The sequence below is a fragment of the Vulpes lagopus genome, chromosome 2 (genome assembly GCF_018345385.1).
Source record: "Vulpes lagopus strain Blue_001 chromosome 2, ASM1834538v1, whole genome shotgun sequence".
NCBI classification, from domain to species: Eukaryota; Metazoa; Chordata; class Mammalia; order Carnivora; family Canidae; genus Vulpes; species Vulpes lagopus.
The window spans coordinates 82904184-82930979 of NC_054825.1; the positions used below are offsets into that span (position 1 = coordinate 82904184).

Below are 26796 nucleotides of genomic sequence, written 5' to 3' on the forward strand. Positions count from 1 at the left end.
AATTAATACATAGATAAAACCATTTCTTTATTTTTTAAAAAAAAGTGTAAATGTGGCTACCACAGCATGAAAACACACCAGAAGGTATGAGAATGACATGATAAGGATTCACTCATTTCAAGCAATGACATGAATTTCACACGAAGTCAGATGAACACCTTCCCTCAAATATAATGAGCATTCCTGTGGGCTCACTTGCTCTGGGAATAGTATACATCTATAAGGAGTATGTTTTTTATAAAAACAACAACAACAACAACAAAAAGATAGTAGAACTGAAATAGGGACATTCAAGGAAATGAATAATGTTATACTAATCATTGTTTATAAATCCAAGTCCTAATCCAAAGTATGTTACAAAAGGGAAGTCAAAAGTAATGTTATTTTTATACCTCTCACACAAACAAAACTTCTAGAAGAGCTGAGAGCCTGGGAATTTTAAAGCTTTTGCACAAGAGGCAGGAATTTTATCTTTTGAACGAGAACAAAAATCTTAGGACACACAGAAAGCATGGCTTTTAAAAACTGATTTTCACAGTAATTATTCTATCCATTTTTAGTAATCTTTATATTACTTTTAAGCATATCAAATTAATTCATGTATTTCCCTGTTAATAAAGAAAAGGTACATTCACAGAATTAGTGCACTTAAAATAAAAAGTAAACAAAGAAAACAGGAGACCTACAGTCCATAACCTCTTTAAGGCCAAGTTTGATCACCTAAAAAAACAAACTTTTGCTGATTTTACAACTGTTCTCATTCTTCATGTTGCAAATATGGCTGGTTTAGCAGGCCAGCTTTTTAGGGCAGCCTAACACAGGATCATCCAAAAATATGCTGAGACTTTCAGGATGCTGTTATAGAGTCCATGGAATTTTGTGTGTAATGTTAAGAAAACCTTTTCAACTTTGACGTTCACCCCAGGAGCATCCATCTCCCAATGGGTATCGACCCAGGACTCTTAAGGCTGGATTTCATCAGGTAAGAGGGCAGTCCGTTCCTCCTCTGTGCCCAGGATATTTTCGAGCTTAGATCTACATTGAAGGAAAAAAGCACAGAACCTCAATATTCCTCATCTTAAAAAAACAAAACAAAACAAAACAAAAACCCAATACTACACTCTACCTTCCCCCTCAAATGTATCTACAAAGTAATGAGGCTTAGAATGCCCAGAAATCTCCTGACTGGAAGAATGGGTAGGAGATGGTTATTTCTTTTCCACTCCCATAGGCTGATTTTTAAAAGGTAAAAGGAATTGACCATACCTTCTTCTCTGTGAGTGCTCCCACAGATAAAACAAGCCCATTGTCACTCCCTTTAACACAAGTGAAGAAGACTAATTAATGTCAATTCTCCAAGTCACGTTTCTCCACAAATGTAAGGAAGATAAAAATAAAAGACTGACTACTCACGCTTGTCATAGCCCAAAGACCCTGTACAGCAGCTGCCCATTCAAAACCAATTTTCTCATACAGAAATCCACCCAGGGTTGGTCCTAAGAAAGCACTAACAATGAAAAGGAGGAAGAATATTAAATAGAATTTTTTTAAAAAATAACTACTTCCTAAAGTCTGCAACGATCCCTGAATCATGATCTTCATTAAACTGCAAGTAGATGTACTAAGGACAAAAGCCAATTCCTGGACAGAGCACTGGGTGGAGAAAAAAACAGTATCTGAAAATAAAGATGTCCAAAGTTTTTAAACAATTCTAAGGATGCCTGGGTGACTCCGTGGTTGAGCATCTGCCTTCGGCTCAGGGCAAGATCCCAGGTCCCGGGATCAAGTCCTGCATTGGGATCCCCACAGGGAGCCTGCTTCTCCCTCTTCCCGTGTCTCTGCCTCTCTGTATGTCTCTCATGAATAAATAAAATAAAATCTCATAAAAAATAAACAATTCTAAAATTATAATAACTGTTTCTGAAAATTTTCACAAAAATTTTTAAAAGTGACACACCCTCAAAAGAATCTTTATACTATTCTCTCTCTGCTTCTCCACATTTGTATTTAAAATAACTTAATTCAGTACATATATATATTGAGATATACTATACAGTACCAGCACACAGCTATCCCTCAGGTACAGCAAAGAGTAAAAAGTAAATGAATGAAGAAATGAATAAATTTTTAAGACTTGAGACATGATCCTATTAAAAAGATTTAGAAAGAGAACTTTAAAAAGACAAAACAGGGACGCCTGGATGGCTCAGTGGTTGAGCGTCTGCCTTTGGCTCAGGTAGTAATCCTGGGGTCCTGGGATTGAGCCTCATATCGGGCTCCCTGAGGGGGGCCTGCTTCTTCCTCTGCCTATGTCTCTGCCTCTCTCTCTGTGTCTCTCATGGATAAACAAATAAAATCTGTTAAAAAAAATTTTTAAAAAGAAAGAAAAACATAGAAGACCATTTTGATGATGTTTTAAGACCACTGGTATAACCACCGACCTGGGAGCTGGAGGGTATGGGTTAGGACTCCAACTCTGCTCTAAATGAATTAGGTGCCTTTGGGCAACCCACTGGACTTCTCAGTATCAATTTCTTCATGGAAATGAAGATAGTATTTTCCATCTCGCAGGTATGAATCAAATGTCTACTCACCCAACTGACCACATTGCGCTGAAGAGACCTGACACAAGTCCCAAGGTACTTAATCCCTCTTCAAAACCATTTTCACTGCAGAGACACAAGAGTAGATCTGCTATGAAAGGGGAAACCTACATGAAAGCAAAGAGTATGTGACAGAGAAGTTAAAATAGATTGGAAACGATCTGAACAAAACCAACAGCCAGGACACTGCATTTCTAATATGAAAAGCTAATCTAATTCGAAGGAATTTTCATAGTTGTGTTTCCTCCATGGTTTTCTAAAAAAAATTTTATTGCATATATAAAGCATGATATTAAGAGTCATGACCCATTTGCATGAAGTCTCATAAAAATATATAATTAATGAAGAAATTCTTAAAATGAGATGAACATGCAAAGAGAATAAGGAGGAACTTCTGGAAAACACAGAGGCAGCTCCTTATGGCTCGGAGAATTGTTGCCTTGAGCCAGCAGAGCTAGTGCCATTCTTCCCGCTCCAGTTCACTTGGTGTTCTTCATTGTCATGCCTACTAAACAAAAGACTGGTGGCCACCTGACAAATGCCTGGTGTGATACTGTGATTTATAATGAAAAATATATATTTGGTCTTCCTCCTATTTCTAGCCAGGAGTCCCCAACACCCTTGGAATTTCCTAAGTGATGAAAGCAATTTCAAGTGCCTGTGGTTATGTTTGTGAAGTGAGTTATAGGGGCTCCTTGCCAGAAGAGTCAACCATGTAATTAGAAGGTAAGAACCCATTCCTCCCTCTGAGGAGGAAACAGGCGCTGGAGGTTGAATCCATGGCCAATGGTCATTGACTGAATCAATCGTGAGTATGTAATGAAGTGTCTATAAAAACCCAAAAGGATGGAATAAGAAAGCTTCCAGGGTGGTGAACCAGAACCCTTTCACATACATGCCAGCATGCAGGAACCCCAAACCCCACAAGGACAGAAGTTCCTTTGATCAGGACTTCACCCTTTGTCTCTTTTCATCTGGCTGTTGATTCATATGCTTTTATCTCTTTTGTAATAAACCAGTAAATCTAATGAGTACACTGGTTTTGTGAGCTCAGTGAATCACACTAGCAAATTAATTGAATCTGAGGAGATTGTCATGGGAACCTCTGATTTCCAGGCCACTCAGTCAGAAGCACATGTAATAACCTGGACTTGCAGTTAACACTTGAGGCATAGGGCAGTCTAGGGGACAGAGCCCTTCACATGAGGGATCTGCTATTCTCTCCAGGTAGATAGTATCAGAACTGAGTTACATTGTAGGACATCTACTGGTTCTGGAGAGTTGCTTGGTGGTGTTGGAACCACCCTCATCCCCCAACACACTGGAAGTGGTACAAGAATCATTTCGCCTGGTCATTGTATGCCCTCGTATCGACCTTCTCCATGAGAAGGAAACATTGCTCAGGCCTTTCCATTGTGCTTTGGCTTTTCAAAAGTAGATGTGGTCCTAGGCATAAGCCAAGCCAAGCCTCTATCCACAACTCATTTTACCTATCACTGGATTAATATTACCATATACTGTCATTGATATAGTACTATTGTATACACTATTTATATCACAATATTGTGTGATATAAAATCATGAAGATTTGGTCTTGTGAAAAAAAAAATCCAGCATTCTACAAAACTGAGAAATTCAAGAAAGTGTGTGATGCCCCCTGCTATTCACAACACAGTTCCTCAAGCACAGAAGTAACTTACTATGCACAACTGAGGATCTCCGGGATAGTTGGAATTATACTCATCCCAGCAGAGATGCCGTTTAGGACTAATATTAGCACCAGCAGCCAGAGCTGACTGCAAAAGAGTTTTGGAGAAAGGAACAAAACAAAACAACATTAGCATGCTGACAAGACACAAGCTTCATATTAAGGCAGGCAGGCTGAATCCCAGGGCAGCTTGTTTCATAGAGCACATGACTGGTCTGTCTCATTTCCATCCGACCCCACTTCATTCAGTGACAGCGCCCTCGAGCTCCTTTGGTGGTAGTTTGGTGGTGGTATGGGGGGACGAGTGGGAATCAATTCACCACAATATCTCAGTTCCTTTGGTCACACCTATCACATGCCTAGAGTCAACATAAGAGGTTATCACCATACGACATCTTCCCAAAACTGGCTAAATATTAATGTTGCTCCTTCAATCACTTGGCTTTGAAATTCAATTGACTAAAGAAAAAAATGGCATAAAGGGAAGTGGCAGGAAACAAATTTTGCTCCATTTCCTGCACTGTGCCACATACTTAACATCCATTTCCCCACTGAACAGCAATATCCTGCCAACTAAAAACTATGATCACCTCCTTTTTTGTAGGGAAGACAATGCAGGCTGCTGGAAAGTAAATGATTTGCCCAAGTTCCCATATCTAGTAAGTGGCAAAGGCAGGATGCAAACCCAAATCTGAAGGATCCTGAAATCCTTTCTGTTTCCATGTTACACTCCATCCCAGAACTACCTGAAAAGCTTTAAGCACCTTTTATTTTAGCAAATAAATTACATTTAACAAGCTCTAACAAGCAGCGACTACATGCTAAGAATGATATAGACAGAAAAGAGGGTCGCCCAGGTGGCTCAGCGGTTTAGCACCTGCTTTTGGCTCAGGGCATGATCCTGGAGTCCCGGGATCGAATCCCACATCAGGCTCCCCACATGAAGCCTGCTTCTCCCTCTGCCTGTGTCTCTGCCTCTCTCTCTTTCTCTCTCTCTATGTGTGTCTCTCATGAATAAATAAAAAGTCTTAAAAAAAAAAAAGATTTGATCCCAGTCTCAAGGATCAAGAAGGAATAGACAAAACAAAAACATATTGTAAGAACTGTCAGCTAAAAGTAGCAACAAATGCTATTTTTAAAATAAAGTACAAACAATCATGCAATTGAAACACAGAGGGAGAAGCATCATTCTTTTCATGTGATACAGATTTTAGACATTTCTTTTTGCTTGTACCACTACCTCCTAGTAAGGTAAAATACTGTCAGTCTAACAGACAATTAACTGTAGTACTAAATCAGGTAATTTACTGAAGTAATAAGGTTCAAAATACAGAGCCATGGCAGCATCACACCAAAAATTTCTTTAATACCTCTTAATGCTATTCAGCCAAAAATACAGAAGGAAAAACATTACCTTTTAATGTGCAAGACTGGTATAGGTCCTAAGAGCATGTAGCATCCTGCTGTGATTATGTTTCCCCAAACCAGAAACCATTTCCTTAGATGCTGGTAAAGAGAAGGACAGTCAAAAACAAACAAACAAACAAACAAACAGACAAAAAACCTCTTGGAGTAAAGCACTTCCATAAACAAAGCACATGCAAAAAAATCACTGAAGAACACAAGCCATGGCATGAAAAAATCCAAATACACTGAAAAAAAAAAACCAAAACTTTACATTTAAGAGACAATAGGTACATGGCAAATAAAAAAGCAAGGACAATATACCCCAAGAACATACTCTAAGAACAAGCATTCCTTGGGAAGGGAATGTACTGTAGATTTTGCATATGATGAACAATTCCAAAAATAACAATTTAAAAAGCAGTCACAAGGAACCACCTGGTAGATGCAATACCTGAAACATTCACATTATTTAAAAAGTACCCAATAAAATTATTCCTTTTAAACTACTTAAATGCAGGCTGAAAATTCTAGGGGCAAGAGATCTGTTCAGTGACAGAAGATTGTCTTAAATGGGAGTTTTTCTGTTCAAAAAGTCTAATCCAATAGTTTGTCAGCAACTTCAGCACAGACCCCTTTTTTCCCAGAAGAAGCAATTAAAAGTGAATTTTCTCAGAGCGATGGTAGGTTGGAAGACACTGGAACCTCTTTATTGACTCCAAAAATTGAATATAGAATTTAAATGTTGTTGCCCTTTAAAAAAAAAAAAGATAACATAGAGGTGATGGTTGTGTTAATTAACTAGATGGAGAGCACCCTTTCACAATGTATTTAGATCTCAAATCACCATGGTGTAAGTTTTAAATATCTTATAATTTTATTTCTCAGTTATACGGTAATAAGCTGAAATTTTTTAAATTGAATATCAATTCTAATCAATGGACCTCTAGAGTTCCAGAGGTACAGTTCCAGAAAGCCATTGGTCCAAATATACAGGAGTGATTCTTAAATGTAGATTCAGTGTACATACTGGCATTTTATCACTTAGTAGACCAAACAATGGCGAAGAAATGGCGTAGGATGATGCCAAACCCAGGAATACCAGTCCCACATAACCAGCTGGTAAGTTAAACTGTAAAAGAAATTTTGTGTTAGAGTTATATGATTAAGTAATTTTTAAAATAAACATAAACCTTTTCTGGCCACTTCTTCAGTTCTTATTATCTACCATGAGCCCACACTTCCTAATTTTGATCTTACTTTTATAAATGGATTTCTTTTCCTATAAGGGGAAATAAAAACCTTACCAGAGGTCAAAAGTCCAAGATGTCTTGTTTTGTAACATTTGATTTTGAACGTACAACTTAGCTTCTATGAATCATAGCACTTTTTACGTGTATACCAGTGCTTCATCAACTTTAGGGCACATTAGAATTACCCAGAGAACCTGTTAAAAGAGGTTCTTATTTGAAGCAAAGTGCTAACATGCCTTGGTTCAAGGGATGGAAAAAAAAAAAAAAAAAAAAAGAGGTTCTTAGACTTCAGGCCTAGAATTTCTGAGTCAAAAGGTATGGGATGGGGCCAGATAATTTGCATTTTTTATGTAGGCTCCATGCCCAGCATAGAGCCTAACATGGGGCTTAAGTCATGATCATGAGATCAAGACCTGAGCTGAGATCAAGAGTGGGACACACCTGACTGGGTGAGCCTCCCAGGTGCCCAAGGAATTTGCATTTCTAACAAGCAACCAGGTGATGCTGAGAAGTGCACTGGTATAGTATCCATTTCAAAGGAATGCTAATATCTAATTAAAGATGATATATACATGACAAAAGGCTTTTCACACAGTAAGCTACCACACAACTCTGATACTGTTACTACAGCCAGCATGATACAAACACATTTCTTTGCCTGAGTTGTTCCCACCTTCCTTAATTTCCTTAACTAATTTTCTTAAGTAAGCCCATGAAATCTAGGGCCAGGCCCTAAACTCATAGTCTCCACATTTATCTTTTTGGGTATTTCAACATACACAAAACTGTCTCTAGTGACTTCAATGAGCTGTGTTTCTGGTAACTGTGCTTTTGGAATACCAGTACCTCACAGAAAGTCAGTTATGGGCTGCAATGAGAGTTCTGCCTTTATAAACACATATTAATTCCTCAGTATAACTATCAGGTAATGTACTTTACCACATTATTAATCATCTTTTTTCAGAAATATCTAAGAGCAAATTTCTACAACATCCAAGTTTTAAATTCAACATTTTCCAGCATTAAAAAAAAAAAAAAAGATGGAGACAGACTCTTGACTCCTTTCTAACATCCCAGATTAATATATTCCATAGTCATTTAATTGTATGTAATAGCTGAAAAATTAAGTGGACTCAGAGGGGATCTGTTAGAGAGAAACATTAAATGAGCTACTGAGTCCCCCAACTGTCTCACTGGAATTTGAACAAGTAGAGGAAAGTATCCTTGTCCAGCAGCCAGGGTGATGCCCAAGCCAGACCTATGATCACTCCAGCAAGACTTTGAAAAGGAGACCAGTATTTGGGCCACTTAATGAAAAGCTTCTTTCGTTTACCATGAATCAGACCCCCAGTCACAGTAATGTAGCAGAGGGAAGGTTACATGCTACCCAGGTATGCAGTTCTTATCATGTCTCCTTCTCACAGCCACTCAAGAGCTCTTTCCACCAAGCAGGGCCCCAAAGCAAGCAATTATACCCACCTTCTACAGCGGAGAGCTCTTTGACAATCAGGCTACCTACCTTCTCCAGAACAAAGAGAGACAGTGTAGGATCAAGGAAGCCAAAACATGAGCTGAGTGAGTTGATGACAAAGGCTATGAGTGCAACCTTGGGTAAAGTGATGAGTTTCCAGAATGAGTGTTCGCCTGGATCTGAGTCTTTGGGTAAAAATTTAAAAAAAAAATTAAAAATCAGAGTAATTAAAATTTTGACCTATTTTGAAAAGTAAAATTGCTAAGGCCATCTTTATCTGGTAATCAAAATAACCGCACCTCTGAGTTTGCCTCAAACTGCATATTATCTATATTTGCATATAAATTAAACCTAAAAGCCACATTGAGTTTCCTTAAAAACAGTTTCTCAAATTCATAAAGAATCAACTGGAAGCAGACTGAGAGGAGAAGGGGGGGGGTCTTAGGTTATTAGGTTATACCTGAAAAGCAAGTGAGGCCTTCCCTAGATGGGATAGAGAATACATAAAGTTAGATTTGGTGCATGGGAAGAGCCAGAAGCTTTACTGAGGAACCATGCGTGTATGCTGTGAAGGGATCTGAATTCATCACAGAGCATCAGTTTTTTTTCTGATAGCAAAGAAAACACCAGATTGAAAGGGGGTGCTACTGAATCATGCATAAATTATATTGGAATTCATGGCCAACGGAGCACAGACCTCACTTCTAGCATTCCCCTTGCGGGAACCCAGCTTCTTCACTATTCCCAGCAACAGGAATGTCATGACTCCTTTCTTTTTCTCCTGCTAATCTGTCAAATTCTATTCACTCTGTAAGGTTTGGCACTGGCCCACAAATTTTACCTTCCTCTGTTTCCTACCACACTTCCAGTCTCTACCATACATTTTAGCATCTAAACTACATTTCGTTTTACATTGTCTGGTGATTTTCCCGATTTCCAGTTAAGTTATTGAGCAAAATCTTTGCTGGGTCAGGTGCCATGCAAAATGTGGGGCAAAGAAAGGCAAAGAAGACAAACTCAGCCCCTGTCCTCTCAGAGAAATTTCAGAAAGGAGTGGAGAGAGCTAGGACGGAACTAGGAGGGAACCTTTTGGAGCCTATAAGAGGACTGTCTTAAAACAAACAAACAAACAACAGGGAAAGCCATATAAAGAAGGCTTTCCTAAAGCAGTAATATCTACGTTGGTGCCCCAAGCATGAGCTTAAGATGAGCAAGTGAAGGAAGAAAGAATTAGCCAGGCAGATTATTCCAGGAATGGTACATTCCAAGACTCAGAAGTCAACAAGACTTTTCTGTGTTTGAAGAAATGAAGGGAGAGAAGCAAAGCTGGAGGATGGAGACTGGAGCAGGGGGCACCAGCAGAGTGGAGAGAGATCATAATGTAGGCACATGTTTATGCAAGACTTTGTAAAATACACAGGGAAACCTGAGAAACTGCTAGGGATTCCAAACAAGGGGTAAGAATCAGAGCTGTGGTTTAAAGAGACCTCTCTGTGGCCTTGTGAAGAAGGGAGACAAGGGGACCAGTCTGTAGAGGCAGGCCAGAGATGATGGTGACCAGGTGTGGACAAGGAAGCTCTTCGAGGGCGAGGATCAGCACCTGAATATCCTCATTTCTCCAAAACACCTGCCATGGTTCATCATTTAATTCTTGGTGAATAATGATCCAGTATGGATCAAAACACAAAAAAGCACAAAGAATGGTTCAAGTATTTTGAGTCAGGATAAATTTAGACTTGGTCAGGATACAACAGATAAAGTTAAACCATGATGGTAGTTTCTCACTCATCAGCCAAATATTGAACAGTGAACTAAATGTGAGCACAGTCCAGGATGCTCAACTACAGAAGGTGTGCAGTTAGACGCAGAAAGAGGACAAACACCACCATATGGCTTGGTGCAATAGCGCCAGAAGGGAGACTTCATTTGGTGTGGATTTTTAATAGCTTATTAAAGATGTTCATTAGTTACCTTTGGATACAAATGACAGAAGATCAATTTTAGTCAGTTATATATTTTTGCATAAAAAAGGGGCTATGGATTTACGGTATACGATAAACTATTATGGCAGAAATGGTGACCTTCTCTAAATCCAAACTGGGAAAATTGAGAAATCACAACGGGAATATGTAAGAACATCCAAAGAAACAAATAATGAGTTTAACCAGAGGAAGAAGCCCAAGTAATGAAAACCTATGGTGATATCTACTTCAAGATACATATAGCAGAATCACCTGGGGAGCTTTTCCAAGCTACTTGGGTTCTCTTTCTGCTCCCCACAATTCTGATCCACTCTTTTAGGGGGGCATGACCCCCTGGTTGACTACACTGCCACAGGAAGCTACTGTTAGAGGTGGGGAAGCAGGGAAGGAAGTGGAGTGCCCATTAGGTGTGAGGGGGCAGCGAAAACACTGATCCCTGCAGCACTACCGAATCAGCATTTAGTTGGGTGATGGAGAGGGTTCAGAAACACTTCCCAGAAAAGGCAATACAAAGTAAGTTTTGAAGGATGAGGAGGGGTCAGAGCAGATGGGATGGGGAGAGATTTCAGATCATGTGATTCTTCTACTGAAATCTCACAACAGCTCCTCATGGCTTTCAAGATAAAGCTCTCATTTCATGGATTTCGGGATTTTTAATAAGAGGATTGGTATGTCCATGACTGTGTTTTAGAAATATTTCTTTAGAGCAGGACAGAAGATTGGACTTGGTGAGCAAATACAAAGGATGAGAGAGCGGGAGGGACTAAAGTTGACTTTCAAATCCCCAAAGCTAGAGCCACATTGTCTATGAGTCTAGAAGGAGGCAAAGGAGTGGGATAGAACCTTGTAGGACACAAAATTTATCAATATCATCAAAATACAAGAAAAATTTAATTCTCTAGCTTCTATCCATAAGCTCTCCCCAAACACTAATTTTAACAAATATTCCTTAATAGGAACACCTAAATCTGTATGCACAGTCTTAACATTAACAACCTAGGAGATTTTTTTTAATACCAGTTTTCCATCTAAATAGAAGATCCTTCCACAGATGAACAGCAATTCTACCAAACCATTTTGTTCCTGAAAATATAGCTAACTGGGACTCTGTTAAGTTCAATGAAAATGCTAGGAGATTTTAATCAAGGAATAACAAAAATGAAGAGAAATAACTGCCAAGTACCCAGGCTGATGGCAGTCAAAGGGGGCTGCAAAACATACCACATTGTGGGGGGTGGATAGGGAGGAGATGAGGAGAGCAGACCAGGACTCCAGGAGTAACAGATGTTGGGGCCAGTCCAGCACCTAATCATAGAAATTCTACCTATCTTGTCCTACCATTAGTTAGTAAGTCTTTTTCTCTAGAGTACAGGGTTGACATGACTCTTGTCCCCAATGCGTGAGACTCTGGCCTGGGGCCAGTTTCTTGATTATCAGTCCAGTGTTCATCTGTGAACCAAACAACCAAGACGCTCGGCTACGGAAACCACTGTCTTACATGTAGAAAGGTGACAAGCGCCACCCTGCGTTTCAGGGTGGTATTGCCTCTCTATATTCTCTAGCTCTCTCCTCTCTAGCCTTCACGTTAACTCTCTAGCTCCATTCCCTTCATCACCTGATAAGGGTCAAATGCCAAGGATGTTACTAGGCAATCTCACTGTAGTAAGAATAGCCCTGGCCTGGTAAATTTAATCCACAGAGAAGGAACTATCAATGAACCACATGTACCTGATGAGGACACCATGCTCTGTGCCTTCCTGACTGTGCTGACTCTGGCATGTTCCTCACAGTGATCTTGGCAGCTATGTGCATGGAGCTGTTACAAGACAGGTTGATTCATAAGGGGCATGAAGGTTTGAAGCCAGGGTGACCCCTATCACTGCCCAATGTAGCTCTGTGTCCTCCCACCTGGGACAACCACTGGGAAGAAGGTCTGACCTCGCCCTTCTGCCTAACGGCCTTCTGAGAAAGTATTACCATGTGCAGCATTTGATAACCTGTCATTTTGAATACTTAATTAAGTCCAAGAAGATCTGGTGGGCACCTCATATGGTGATGTTTTATGATGAGGAATTAAATATCTGTTTAGTTCTAAAGGTTAGAAAGAATTTGTGATATAAAGAAATTCATATAAACTGCCTATAGCAACATTTTTGAAAAGACAGTAAGTTCCTTCAGGGTGTTCTACAAATCTATTATTGATTACATAAAGTAAAAGTACTTGTTAAATTGGCCTCCTACAAAGGCATAAAAATACTTAAATTTCAGATTCTTAAAGTGAGTAATAAATGCAGTCTTACCATAATTAGGTAAAATGTACATGTTGAGTGGTATCATCAGCAGAACTATGCATCCCAGAAAAATAAAAGGCACCTCATAGCCAAAGGATTGATACAAGAAGCCACCTAAAGGAGGCCCTAACACTAGTCCCAGTCCAGAAAAAATCTCAAGACTTCCCTAAAAATGGGGAGGGGGGGAAAGAAAATTGAGTCAATATAGTTTGTTTGAAAAATTTTAACAAATAAAGATTTAATGGACACTATCTGAAAAAAATTCTATCCACTTCACAATATACACACACAAACCCACACAAGCCCAAGATGAGCCAAAAACTTACATATACACATAGAAATACTAGAAAAATAAAATATGGCAGATTTTTTCTGGTTTGTTTTTTAATCCTTATGGTGGGAAATTTTTCTAATTGTAACATAAAACTCAGATGACACAAAAGAAAAAATTCATAAATCTGGTTACATGAAAATATGAAAAACAATGGTTAAGTACATCAAAACACAAATGAGGAACAGGGAAGAAATACTAACAAAGGGCTAATTTCCCCAAATATATCAAGAGAGCTAATACTAATCAGTGGGGGGGGAAAATGAACAACTCAACAAGAAAATGAGCAAAATGCTATAAGCAGACTCTTGAGACATAAAACAAAATACAAATAGCCCTTGGGCATGTATAAGAAAGCTCACTCTCACTTTCAAAAGAAGCACACGGTTAAACTACAAGACACCAGTTCTTACCAATCACCTATTAAACACTCTGCTGCAAAGAAAATGAGGAGAGCAACACACTCGTACACTGCTGGTGAGTGAACAGAAAAGGTAACTTGTCAAATCTATTAATATTACAAATGCATATACTCTCTGACCCAGAATGCTATTCCCAGGATTGAATTTATGGGTACAGTTGTAAAGATGTGACATGGCATATGTGCACGCTTATGTGTTGTAGCACACTGTTTGCATCAGCAAAAGATAGAGACAATCTGAATACTTATCAACAATCTCAATAGACTATGGATGTATGTCACCTCCATACAGTGAAGTACCACATATCGCTGCTAAAGGAAAGTAAAGAGTAAGAAACTCTTCACATACAGGCACAGAATGATCTTCAGGATCACTGTTAGTATATCAGCAAAGTCTCAACATTGTAGAGAGTATGGTACCACTAGTGTAAAGAAAACAAAGGAGGAAGGAATCACGCCCTGTGTATGTGTGTGTACATGTTCATACATACATGGAATCACTCCAGAAGGAACCTATAATCACTGTGCCTTCTGGGAGAATGATTTTGGACTGCATGCCTGGATAAGTGTGTCTATGAAGGTGAGGACAAATAATATACAGGATACATTCATTATATCCTGTATTTCCTTTTGCAACTTCTGAATTTTGTACTGTATAAAAAAAGTCTTTTTTGTTAAAATTAAAATAAACAAAACAGTGCTATGGAAAATATTTTACTATTAAAAAATTCTTATAAAATTGCACCATTTTAAATCAATCTAGTCTTCAGCAGATTGTGGCTTACAACTGTATATCCTCAGATTTTACAGAGGACACAAAAGTAGTCTGTTGAAAACTTTCAATTTCATAAAGAATATAAGAATTCTACATTTAGGGATGCCTGGGTGGCTCAGTGGTTGAGTGTCTGCCTTTGGCTCGGGGTATGATCCCAGGTCCTGGGATCCCTGAGTCCTGCATTGGGCTCCCAGGGGAAGCCTGCTTCTCCCTCTGCCTGTGTCTCTGCCTCTCTTTCTCTCTGTGTCTGTCTGTATGTCTCTCTCTTTCTCTCTCATGAATGAGTAAAACCTTTAAAAAAAAAAAAAGTCTACATTTAAGTACAGGGAAGCCATCCAGGTCAACTACCATGTTAGGTGTATCAGCTTTTGGCTGCAATTTTCATATAGAAACGTGGTACGGTAACATGAATATTCCCTGTTAATCAGAAAATTGATCAAATGGACTATTGCTGTCATCACAGGAATTTCTTGGGCAGCACTTTCCAGAGCGTCCCACAAAACAGCAGTTCTTTAAGAGTCAAAAAGTGTTTCCATAGTCAAACTGAGTTGTGGAAAATTATATAAAATATCTTTACTACAGGATTTCGCAGAGCCTTAATACACTCATGTGAACTGGCATCTCTAAGCTGGAGGACAACAGATGTGTACTCCTAACATTTCACTCACAAAACCTTGTTTTACAGAGCATGTCAATGAACTAGTGTTCTTCTGAATCATTTTTGTAAAATGTGTTTCTGGGAAATGTAAGCATTACACCTGTCACAGAGGCCATTCCTGCATGCCCAATGGCTAAGGAACCCAAAATGAACCTAAGCAGCTAGCTGGCTATAGATACAGATATTTAACCAAAATTGGGAAGAAATAATTATCTAAACAGCAGTGTATTTAATGGCCAAAACTATAATATTGAGTAAATACGGGCATTCTTGGTACTAAGCTGATGAGGTCCTAAATTCTAGAGGACAATGATTTATTCTGAGGGTTGTATTTGGTCTTACAGACAAGCCACAGACCCTTTACGAATGCATGGGTCCGGAGGAGAGGCCAGAAGACAGCCTGCTTGGGTCAGAGGCAGTAGCCAAGAGCTGGGACAGAAATCTGGTATGTCACTAATCCTAGGTATTTAGCATCTAGCCAATCTACGAGAATGTGTGTCAGTATAATGTTATCAAGTGATTGGGGAAAAAGTAAGAGAGCATGCAAGGCCTTCAAGATCTCTACGATTCCTTCCATGAATCTGGAAAATTATCAGGGATATGAGGGGAAGGACTCTCGTGTAAATCAAGCGTTTGACCATTAGGGATAACTCTTCTAAAGCCAAGAAATGCTGGCAGCTCAGTTTCAGCCTGAGCTACAGAGAGACAACAAAATACTACTGGGGAACTTATTTTGTTTTGTTCTTAATGGCAAAAAGAATACTTGAACCACATTTACCTGTCAAACTGCTCATTCAGGGGATTCTAAGCGTAGGAAGAGATCTAAAGAAGACTAATGATACTTTGCCGACAGCCTGCTGCTGTAAGTAGTAATTGGGTTAAAAAGGTAACCGAAACACAGAAAATAGAAAAAAGTAGATCTCGAAGAATGGATGTCAGCATTAACTTGGATAGGGCAAATATTTTAGCCTACACTAAGAGGAAAATAGGAAACGTGTATGAAATACATACCAACACCGTAGCCACACTATTTGGAAAAGCCTTTGCAAGAATGGAAAAAGAAGCAGTTATTGCTGCCGCAAAGCTGACTGCATCTGCCATTCTCACCAGAAAACACATAGCAATAAAAACTGGTCCTTTTGGAACTTGATCCAATACACTGAAAGAAAACAAGGCAATTTTCAAATGCATGGTGGGAAAAACAGTAGTATCTCACCCATAGTCCTTACAATAAATCTCTTTAGAAAAGGTTTTTTTTTTAGTTGTTTTGTTATACTTTCAATAGAAGGGAATTATCTCTCTTTTTTTTAGTAGCAATCTGAGTCATAATGACAGTTTAGTTGCCCTTTTGTGCTGACATAATGGGCCCTCTACACAGTAACACTAAATTGGCTTTTTGAAATATGTAGAATCACTCTGACAAGAATATATACAAAAGAAAGACTTCTTGGTCTCAGGTATGCCACAGTGGTGGAACTCAAATCTTTTAAAAAAAAATGCAGAAAATAGATGACCCCCCACTTCCCCTGCAAAAAAAAAAAAAAGAGAGAGAGAGAGAGAGAGAGAGAAAGTCAGCAAAAAGAAAAAAAAAAAGTTTAATATGAAGACTTCCTGGGCTTACTTCATCATTATCCCACCATACTCTTTTCATTTCTCTATGTTCTCCCAAGAAGTTGTGTGGGCTCTTCCATACTATTTGCCACTACAAGGCTGGTAAAGGATGCTAAACCTTAAGAACTTGTGAGCTGTTTTGCCTCTGGCACTTATTTTCTCTTTTCCAGGAAATAGCAGTGGAGGGAACCACAACACAAGGGAGCACATGACTCAAGCCTGGCCAATCAGAGCATCCCCCACCTCCAGTGCAGGGATGGGTCACCACCAAGATCAGGCCAGTGGCTCCATTCTGTGAATCTACTGGAAGCTAGGAAAAGTGAGGAGCTGCTGGGCAATTCTTCCTATGGATGCCGCTGGGGAATTCTTGCTACCACAAGGGGACAGTTTGTCCAAGAACAAAGCACAAGAAGAGGAAAGCAAAACCAGGAACTTGAGAAAGATTTCTGATTATATTATTTTAACATCTGTATCCTGATGTGCTCCAGCTGATTCTTTAATGCACTGTGTGCTTGAGCCAAAACATATCCGTGACTCAAAAGAGTGAATTAGGTTTCTGTCACTCACACTGACAGAAGTCCTAATGGACAGATTCAGAAGCCACTTAACATTAAGTCCTTAGAAGACTCCTTCCTTTATTTGTTCTATCCTCTAAGCACCCAATTTCCTTCACCCATAGCTACATGTTGAGCATGCAACAGACAATCAACAGTTCTGATGGATTTTAAAAATCCATTAACATTTTAAACTGAAGGTAAATTATAAAATCTGTTCAAGCTCCCAAACGTACTGGAACATGACTTACCCAAAGAGAATTGTAACTCCTCCTGAGACAAACATTCCTGCTACAAACATAAATTTTGCTCCAATCTGTACAAGCTGTAAGAAATGTCAGAAAAGAGGGATAGATTGATGACTGTTATGAGTCTACATCCACATAAACAAATCCACTGTATCAGAACATACAAGATTTGGGAAAGATATATACAATTAATATAAGATTATAATAATTAAAGGAATGACAACATACATCTCTTCAAACATGGAAGAAGTGGAAAATCAATCAACTTATTATGGTCAGAAAAAGACCAATCCCATACAATCTCACTCATATGTGGAATTTAAGAAACAAAACAAATGAGCAAAGGGGAAAAAAGAGACAGAGACACAAACCAAGAAACAGACTCCTAACTCTAGAGCACAAACTGATGGTCCCCAGAGGGAGGTGGGGGTGGGGAACACGGGTGAGATGGGGGTGGGGATGATGGAGGGCACTTGTGAGGAGCACCGGGTGTGGTACGAAGTGTTGAATCACTGTATTGTGCCCCTGAAACTAACATTACACTAATGTTAACTAATTGGAATTCAAACAAAAACTTAAAAAAAAAATCAATCAACCATAAGAACAGAACAATCAACAGTAGCATAATTCAAAAAATATAATGATAGCTATTTCTGTATCAATAGAAATTCTAGATTGATAAATTAGAATAACTAATTATGAACATATAAAAATTAAAATGTTCTTTAATACTTACATATTTTCCAAATACCAAAGATGCCAGCAAGTCAAACAAAGCATAACATCCAAAGATCATACCCGTAACTGTATTGCTGACTCCTTTCTTCTCAGCCTTTAAAGAAACAGGACAGGAACAAAGTTTGAAAGACAAATTCTCATCCATGTAGAAAGATAGAGCTATTAGATCAGAGCATTGTTTTATGGTAACGTTTATCTACATAGCAATTTCACAGATTGTCATTTTATTTTTTTAAGAGTTTATTTATTATTTTTCTGAGAGAGAGAGCACAAACAGAAGGGAGGAGCAAATTCCCACCTAGCAGGGAGCCCAGTGTGGGGCTCGATCCCAGGAACCTCAGCCAAAGGCAGACACTCAACCGGCCAAGCCACACAGGCACCCCCAAATATTATCATTTTAAAACAAGCAGAATGGGGAAGGAAGGGAAGCTATAATAAAATCATTTCTGACATGAAAGCTATTCACTCACCACACCCATAAAAATTGTTAGCTTTATAATCTTGAGAAAAGAAAAACAGAACCGAAGGCAATGCATTTCATGATTTCAAAAATAAATTACAAGAGTGCCTGGTGGCATAGTCAGGTAACCATCTGTTGATTTCAGCTCAGGTCATATTCTCATGGTCATTAAATCAAGCCCCACACTGGGGCTCTGCACAGGACATAGAGTCTGCTTAAGATTCTCTCTCTCCCTTTGCCCTTTCCCCCACCCCTATTAGCATGCTATAAATAAATAAATAAATAAATAAATAAATAAATAAATAAATAGCTGAAGTAACCATGCCAGCATGGTACTGGCATAAAGATAAGCATATGGAATAAATTAGAGAGCCTAGAAATAAACCACACAGTCAACTGATGTTCCACAAACAATAAAGAAAGGATAGTCTCTTCAACAAATGGCATCGGGAAAACTAGATATCCACAAATAAAAGAATGAAATCAGACCCCTGTCTTAACCTACTCACAAAATTGACTTAAAAAGACTTAAATGTCAGACCTGAAACTATCAGACTCCTCAAAGGGGGATGCTTCTTGACATTGGTCATGGCAATGATTTCTTGGATTTGACACCAAAAGCTCGGTCAACCAAACCAAAAGTAGATAGATGAGGTGAGAAGTCATCAACTGATAAACCAAAGAGAGAGGCCTGAACAGACCTCTCCCCCCCACCCCCACAGTCCTCAGAAGGAACCAACCTTCCCAACACCTTGATCCCAGACTTCTAGCGTCCAGAACTGTTAGACAATGAATTTGTTGTTTAAGCCACCTGGCATGTGGTACTTTTGTTACTGCAGCACTAGCAAACTACAACAGGTACCTCAACGGGAAGATATGATCATAGGAGTCAAAGAAGACATGGAAAGAAGATGCACTGGTCAAGTCACATTATCCACGTTCTTTGCTTAATGGATCTAATAAGTATTTAATCCTGGAGTCTGGCATTATTTATATAATAGCTTTGCAACTAACATTTATTTGGACTCTCACTATGAGCCAGAATCTCTATTAAGTGCTATTTTACATGTTTTCTAAAAACAGTTAAATGAGGGATGTATTTTTGGCTGGCTACATTTTACAGATGAGGACACAGACTTGCAAAAGTTACACAGGAAACCATGATGGTTTCCAACCTGTGCAGGTTCCCACACTCACTATGGAGATAGGATGGTGACTTCAGATATCCTAGAATCACATTCCATGGCAGCAGCCAAATATCACTTTTGGAATGTGGATCCTGCTTCACATTAGAAAAGCAAGAATAGCTATTAAAAGCAATTTCTAGTTCACATGTTATCCTGTGACAAAGAAGGAGGGTGCCAGAAAAAGGATGAGTAGAAATAGGAATCCTGCACCAGAATTTAAAAAGAGCCCTATTTTTCCTTGGTCTCATTAGCTCTAGCTAATAGAAAGGATACATGCAGGAGGAAAGGTAAGTTTTACCAGCACATGTGGCAACCACAAGGCTTTATTTTAATAAAAAGTGAAAAGGATCCTAGATACTCTTTGTATCTAGGTCTTTTTTTTTTATTTTTTTTTTATTTTTTTTTTTTATTTTTTTTTTGTATCTAGGTCTTTTAAAGTTAGAATGCTCTCTCCCTGCCTCTGTCTTCAGCCTTCCCTCCTGTAAGCAAAAAAAAAAAAAAAAAAAAAAAACAAAAACTAAATCAAAACTTAAAAAGCACAGCATAGGGAATATAGTAAAAAATACTTCAATAACTGTAGGGTGACAGACGGTAACTATTTATTGTGGTGACCACTATATAATGAAGAGAATTGTATAATTGTTATGATGTAGACATAAAACTAATATAACAATGTATGTCAAGTACATGTCAATTTTTTAAAAGATTGGAAAAATTATTAACAAAATAACAAAACACAAATCTACAGTCTTGTTCTTCTTTGTATTCCACTAAGGAGAAGCTAACGTTAGTTGCTAGCCAGGAAATACCCTGCTAACTGGTTGCTCCAGTTACTCCAGGTCCTCTCTGTCCTAATTACAGAGGCTCAACCTATCATTATATTTTCCAAAACCCAAAACTTATAGGCTACTCAGTCTTGTTCAACTACCTCTCTTTTTTCTTTTCTTTAGCTTTTATGTATTTATTCATGAGACACAGACATAGGGGCAGAGACATAGGCAGAGGGAGAAGCAGGCTCCCCGTGGGGGGCGGGGGGCGACTCAGGGATCACGCCCTGAGCCCAAGGCAGCTCAACCACTGACCAACCCAGGCGTCCCTTGTTCAAATATCTCTGATAGCTTCTCGCTGACATCTTTGGCATAAATGGAAGGACCCTTGCATTCTAGCTTCCCCTGCCTCCCCAGATTTGCTCCTGTGGAACTTCTCTTCCATCCCAGGCCCAAGCCACATCAAGTTGTCTGCTTTCCTCACAGAGAACATGCTATTTACTTTGCCTCTGTTGTTCGCCCCGAGAACACATTTCTCAAGACTCACCTTGGATTCATCCTGTGAAGTCTCTTTCCACACTAGCCTTTTTCTCCCTCCCTCACCACCCTCACACATGACAAAATTAACCATTCCTTTCTCTTAAGAGTCTCCTAACAATCTGAACAGCCTTTTGGTGAAGGGTGCCCAAATACTCTGCAACTTATGTTTTTTTCATATTTTCTCACTCCCAGTGGATTGACAAGAGAGGTAAGTTTTCCAGATCTCTTTTTTCGCCCTAACAGCATCCAATGCCTGCATGCCCTGGAGGGGGAGGCCATTAACCCTTCCACTCCCATTCAGTAAATAGAACTAAATCAAACTAGTCACTGAACTTCATCAGGAACGTGATGAGATCCTCACTACTCTGCTATATTCTGGATTAGCTACAGATACCAAATGCAATAAATGTGTGCAAAAAAACATTGAAAACTAAAGAGCACTGTAAGGGTATGGAGTCACACTGTTCCTCTAGCAAAGAAGCCATTTCCATCCTCCTTGGTAACACAAAAAACGAAGGGCTACACAAGATCAAGGCAGTTAGAGGACCCAGAGGGGTCAGTGCAATTAGACCTGAGGCTTTGGCAAAGAGTACAGGGTAAAACGCAACTCAGCCAAGCCAGGACCATTTCTTCCCTGTTATATCCCACCCACGTCCAGAGTTCGTGTGGATTCTCTACAAGTTAATTCCCCCTTGAGTCTGTGTCATGACTGTTGGGGCCCAGCGGGAAGGGAGACTCCTCAAGATGACAGATACCCCAAATGGCTGAGGTTCCTGTCCACCTCCACTTGGGACGCCAATGGACCAGTGACCTGCTGACAGCCCGACGCAGACCCTCACCTCCCCTTCGGACTTCCCCAGCCGGACCCAGTGCCCTTCAAACCCCAGAGGGGGAAGTCACCTGTGGCTGGCCGAACTGCAACCCTCCCTTTGCAGATGAGCCGACCAACAGGAAACTGTTCTGCCCTGCAACGTTGTGGACCCCCCCACCTTGTCTCGGCCCGACTTCCCGACTCTCTCTTTCCCCCGTGGGTCGGGGAACCTCGCCCGACGGGGCCTGCAATACAATCTGCTCTTGGACCCTCGCTTGCCTTGGCGGTCTCATTTCCATTTAGTTACTAAAAAACCTAACAATGGCCTGCAAATCCACACAAAAGGCAACGACTGGAGGAGCTAGCCGATATTAACCAGAATTCCTTCTTGGCACCGACCACTGCTACTAGATTCCGTAAAAAATTCAAGCCAGAAAAAGGGATTTGCTGGGACCATGCCTTCCTAATTCCAAAATACTACTAAGTTAAAGACTCCAGGAGAGGGATCCTGGGTGGTGCAGTGGTTTGGCCCTGCCTTCGGCCCAGGGCACGATCCTGGAGACCTGGGATCGAATCCCACGTCGGGCTCCCGGTGCATGGAGCCTGCTTCTCCTTCTGCCTGTATCTCTGCCTCTCTGTGTGTGTGTGACTATCGTAAATAAATAAAAGATTAAAAAAAAAACTCCAGGAGACAAACTTCCCGTCTTAGCAAAGACCTTTTGCAATAATGCTAAAATCTCAGTTACTAGACCACCCCCTTTGTTTTGGTGGCAGAAACCAAAGATTTATCAAACTACATGGTGACAAAGCAGTCCTCAGAAGGTCAATTATATTTAAGTGAGTTATCTCCCAAGAGGATTTTCTTTCTGACTGGATTTTTTTTTTCCCCTCTGGCATCAAGTATTCCATCAGAAGTCTTTCTGCCGTGGATCCCTGGGTGGCTCAGCAGTTTGGTGCCTGCCTTCGGCCTTGAGGCATGATCCTGGAGTCCCGGGATCAAGTCCCGCATTGGGCTCCTTGCATGGAGCCTGCTTCTGCCTCTCTCTCTGTTTCTGTCTTTTTCTCTCTCTGTTTATCATGAATAAATAAATAAAATCTTTTTAAAAAAAAGTCTTTCTGCTTACCAAAGTTCTATGCATCATGTTTACTAAATGCAGATTTGTATATTTTACACACCATAAAATGAAATAATTCATAGGGCTTTTTAAAAAAATTAAAGTCCATAAAAATGTCTCACCTCCTTGGGAAAAAAGGGTCCTAGGATAGAATAGCACATCATAGAACCCAGGTTAATGGAAGCTGCTGATATCAGTACAAAGAATTGTTCTCTGGAAAGCTGTCTGGGTGTCTCTCTTGTATTCCCCAGAGAGTCATCACCTTAAATGCAAACATGGTATAATTACAGGCATATAATTGGGACTTTTGATTGAAGTTTCCAAATGTCACTTCTGTGCACTCTGAAGATAATGTCTGCAGAACTAAGGGCTATTTTGAACACAGCACATTTGATCAAGTGTAACACAGAGCTTGTACATCACTACTATTTTGAAAACATTTTCAGGGCAGAATTTATCAAACCATCTGATCTGTTTTGCCTTCTCTATTTCTTCCACCTTTAATTCCTTCAAGAAGGATGAGGCAACAAGGAGATCTCTACAGTATAATTTCTCAAGTCACCAGCTTCATATGCCACATGAGCTTAAAATGTTCTAAGCAGGTCATGGTAGCTGCTCATTAGGCAGTCTAGGTAGTACTGACGTTAAGTGAAGTGTGAGGAAAAAACAAGCCAAAGCATTCAATTGGGGAATGAACACTTAGGACGGTTTGCCCCTGGAAAGTCATGTCTCACGAATACGTAAATCGATACATATTTTACACTAATAACTAGCCTTTTGCACTGATTATTTCCATACTTATGTCCAGGGCTACGTGTTCACTTAATTTAAAGACAATAGGTCAGTTACTCAATTTCAAATATTCATTTTTAAATTCAACAGCTTGAGAAGAAAGAAATGTAGATATGAGAACTTTACTTGGTTTGCTCTGCTTTCCAGAGGTTGCCACTGCAGTCCAGGAAAAAGAAATCTGTGCAAGATGAGGAAGTCTCCAGAACCTCTCTAAGGCTTCTGGAGTAAGGGGGGAGGGAACCAAGAGAAAGTTCAAGGGGCCCAGCAGGTGCTCCAAACGTGGAGCTTCACCTTTGTCTAAGGGCATCCTCGTCCGCACGCCCAAACCCCGGCACCGGGAAAGCCGGGAGGGGCCTCGCCGGGGCCTCCACGTCAGGCCCGCAGACGGGCCGAGCTCAGAGCCCAAGCCCACCGCCCGCCTGCCTCGCCGAGTCTCTGAAACTGACCGAGCTACAGCGAATTCGATCGTGGGCAGTCAGGACCCACGCCACTAGGGGTGTCCCCCCGCACCGCCTCGGTCACCTCTGGGGGGGCGTGGGCCCTCTGGGCCCCCCGGCGCCTCCATGCGCGGCTCGTGCACGGGCTCCGGCGCCGCAGCTCCCCCGCTCCAGGCCCGCGGACTCCGCCTCGCAGGAGCCTCCGCCTGGCGGCGCCCGCTCAGCCCGACCTCGGCACCGCGGACGCGGACGCGGCGGGGGCGGGGCGGGGCGGGGCCGGGGGCGGGGCGGGGCGGGGCCGGGGCGGGGCGGGGCGGGGCCGCGCTGCTGCCGGTGGTGGTTTTTTTTTTTTTAAAGACGCAGGCTGCTATCCTGACCCCCGCCCTGGGACAGGCTGTGCTTCTCATTCCGTATCGGGTGAGGTGGGGGAGGACCAGTCTACATTCTAAGTGGGTGAACCCCCTCGTTTAAAATGAATAAAATGCTTTTCCACTAAAGGTGAGAAAGGAGACTTCTGCAGACACAGAAGAGGCCGCCACCGTACTGCCCCCTCACAGCCTGCTGCCGCACACTCAGAAGCTTCACTCAACCTCACCTTATTCACTATTTGGCAACGACTAATGTTTGAGGCCTGGGAAATTTTTGATTTGAGATCAACATGAAATTCAAAGAACTATTGAGTTACCACTTTGTTTCAGGCATTGTGAATTCAAAGGTGAGCAAGCCCCACCCAGCCTCGAGGAGCGTACCCCGCCCCCTAAGGACGCCCGCTGATAATGCATCGTAGGGAGGAGTCCTGGAGGGAGGAGCGCTGCACCCTGGGGAGTCCGGGACGGCCTCGAGAGGGAAAGGTGTCACCTTGCGTCTTGAAGCTTATGCAAAAACTGCTCGGGCAGGTTGGAGCCCTTCTAAACAGAAGGGTTAGTTCTAGCGGAGGCTCCTTCAAGTATCTTTTCAGAATCTTTATGATCTTACCTCCACCAGCTTCTCCGACTTTATTTACTTTACATTCCCTCTCCAGTCTAATATCAAGCCATGAAGGACAATTTTTTTTTAAATTATTTCTTTGATGATTACATTTCCTTTTTTTTTTTTTTTGATTTTTATTTATTTATGATAGTCACAGAGAGAGAGAGAGAGAGAGGCAGAGACACAGGCAGAGGGAGAAGCAGGCTCCATGCACCGGGAGCCCGACGTGGGATTCGATCCCGGGTCTCCAGGACCGCGCCCTGGGCCGAAGGCAGGCGCCAAACCGCTGCGCCACCCAGGGATCCCTACATTTCCTTTTTTGTTCTCGCTTTCTGGACTGCTCCTTATGCAGATATTAGGTCATCCAGAGTGAACCTCTTATTTATTCATCTTCTTCTCGTCTACTTTTCAACTCTTCCTATTCTTGCTCCATCTTATAGGAATTTCTCCCAACTTTATCTTCCAAGTCCTACAGCTGAATTTTTCATTTCAATTATCATTTATTTCTCTCTATCCCTATTCCCATTCCCCCATCGGCAGTCATTCTGGCATGGTTTAGTGGTTTCTTTTTTTAAGATTTTGTTTTGAAGTAATCTCTACACCCAGTGTAGAGGGCTCAAATTTACTGCCCTGTTATTAAGAGTCACATTCTCTACTGGCTGAGCCAGCCAGGTGCCCCAATCTTGCATATTTAAAACAAATCTTTTTTTTTGTATGTATTTCCATAAGATGTATATTCTTGTTTTGCACCCATCTATTTTTTATGTATATAAAGTGTACCGTGGTATACATTCATATTCCTAACTTTCTCTCCACTTCCATTTTCTACTTCCTATCTTCCGTTTACATGTTCAGTGTTACAGCTGAAAATACTATTATATTAGTTTTCTGGGGTTGTTGTAACCAATTGCCACAAAGTTGGTGGCTTAAAACAACACAGCCTTGTAGGCCAGAAGTTCAACATCAATTTCACTGAGACAAAGTCCAAAAGGATCTCAAGATCTTTAACTTAATCATCTCTGCATGTTCCTTTCTTTCAAATAAGATAACGAGTTCTAAAGATTAGGATGTGGACATATCTTTGGGAGACATTATTAGCCTACTGCAAATATCCATTCATAATTTTATATACTCATCATAGACATACGAACACATTTGGAACCCTTTTATTTATAAACTATAATGGAATATTTTGTTTAAATGCTACTTCCTCAGGGAAGTTTATTCTTGGAGGATCTTTTTATCGGATATAGGAATATGGGGAGAGAGTTGTTATCTTTCAGCTTCTTCGGGACATGATTCTACTGATTTTGATCTCTATAATTTCTCATGAGAAATCAGTATAATTTTGCGTGTTACATACCTTTTTATTTTCCTGGCTGCTTTTTGGAATTTTCTCTTTGAGTTTCAATGGTTGACTTGTATGTGTCTAGGTATGCATGTATTTTTTTTCAAATCTGTATTTTAATTCTAGTTAGTTAACATATGGTGTAATATTGGTTGCAGGGGTAGAATTCAGTGATTCATCACTTTATGTACAACACCCAGTGCCATCACCCACTTAGCCCATCCCCTGCCCACCTCCTCTTCATCAACCCTCAGTTCTCTAGAGTTAAGGGTCTTTTATGATTTGCTTCCCTCTTTTTACCCCTTCCTTTGTATTCATCTGT

At 40.5% G+C, this 26796-nt stretch overlaps 1 protein-coding gene across 3 annotated transcripts; it reads right to left on the reverse strand.

Annotated features, from left to right (window-relative positions):
- Positions 1-24408, reverse strand: SLC18B1 (solute carrier family 18 member B1). Of its 3 annotated transcripts, none has more exons than XM_041745069.1 (14): positions 24243-24408; positions 23051-23190; positions 18047-18142; positions 17314-17387; positions 15909-16056; positions 12722-12878; positions 8488-8624; positions 6746-6847; positions 5726-5817; positions 4304-4399; positions 2595-2669; positions 1414-1507; positions 1267-1316; positions 1-1035 (listed from the first exon to the last, which is right to left on the reverse strand). In XM_041745069.1, exons 1-14 carry the CDS (start codon positions 24283-24285, stop codon positions 963-965), a joined length of 1377 nt encoding a protein of 458 aa, XP_041601003.1. In that variant the 5' UTR covers positions 24286-24408; the 3' UTR covers positions 1-962. The 3 variants fall into 3 exon arrangements, with proteins under 3 accessions (XP_041601003.1, XP_041601004.1, XP_041601005.1); XM_041745070.1 differs by having other exon boundaries at positions 24167-24302; XM_041745071.1 differs by lacking the exon at positions 23051-23190 and having other exon boundaries at positions 24167-24299.
- Positions 24409-26796: the final 2388 nt, after the last annotated feature.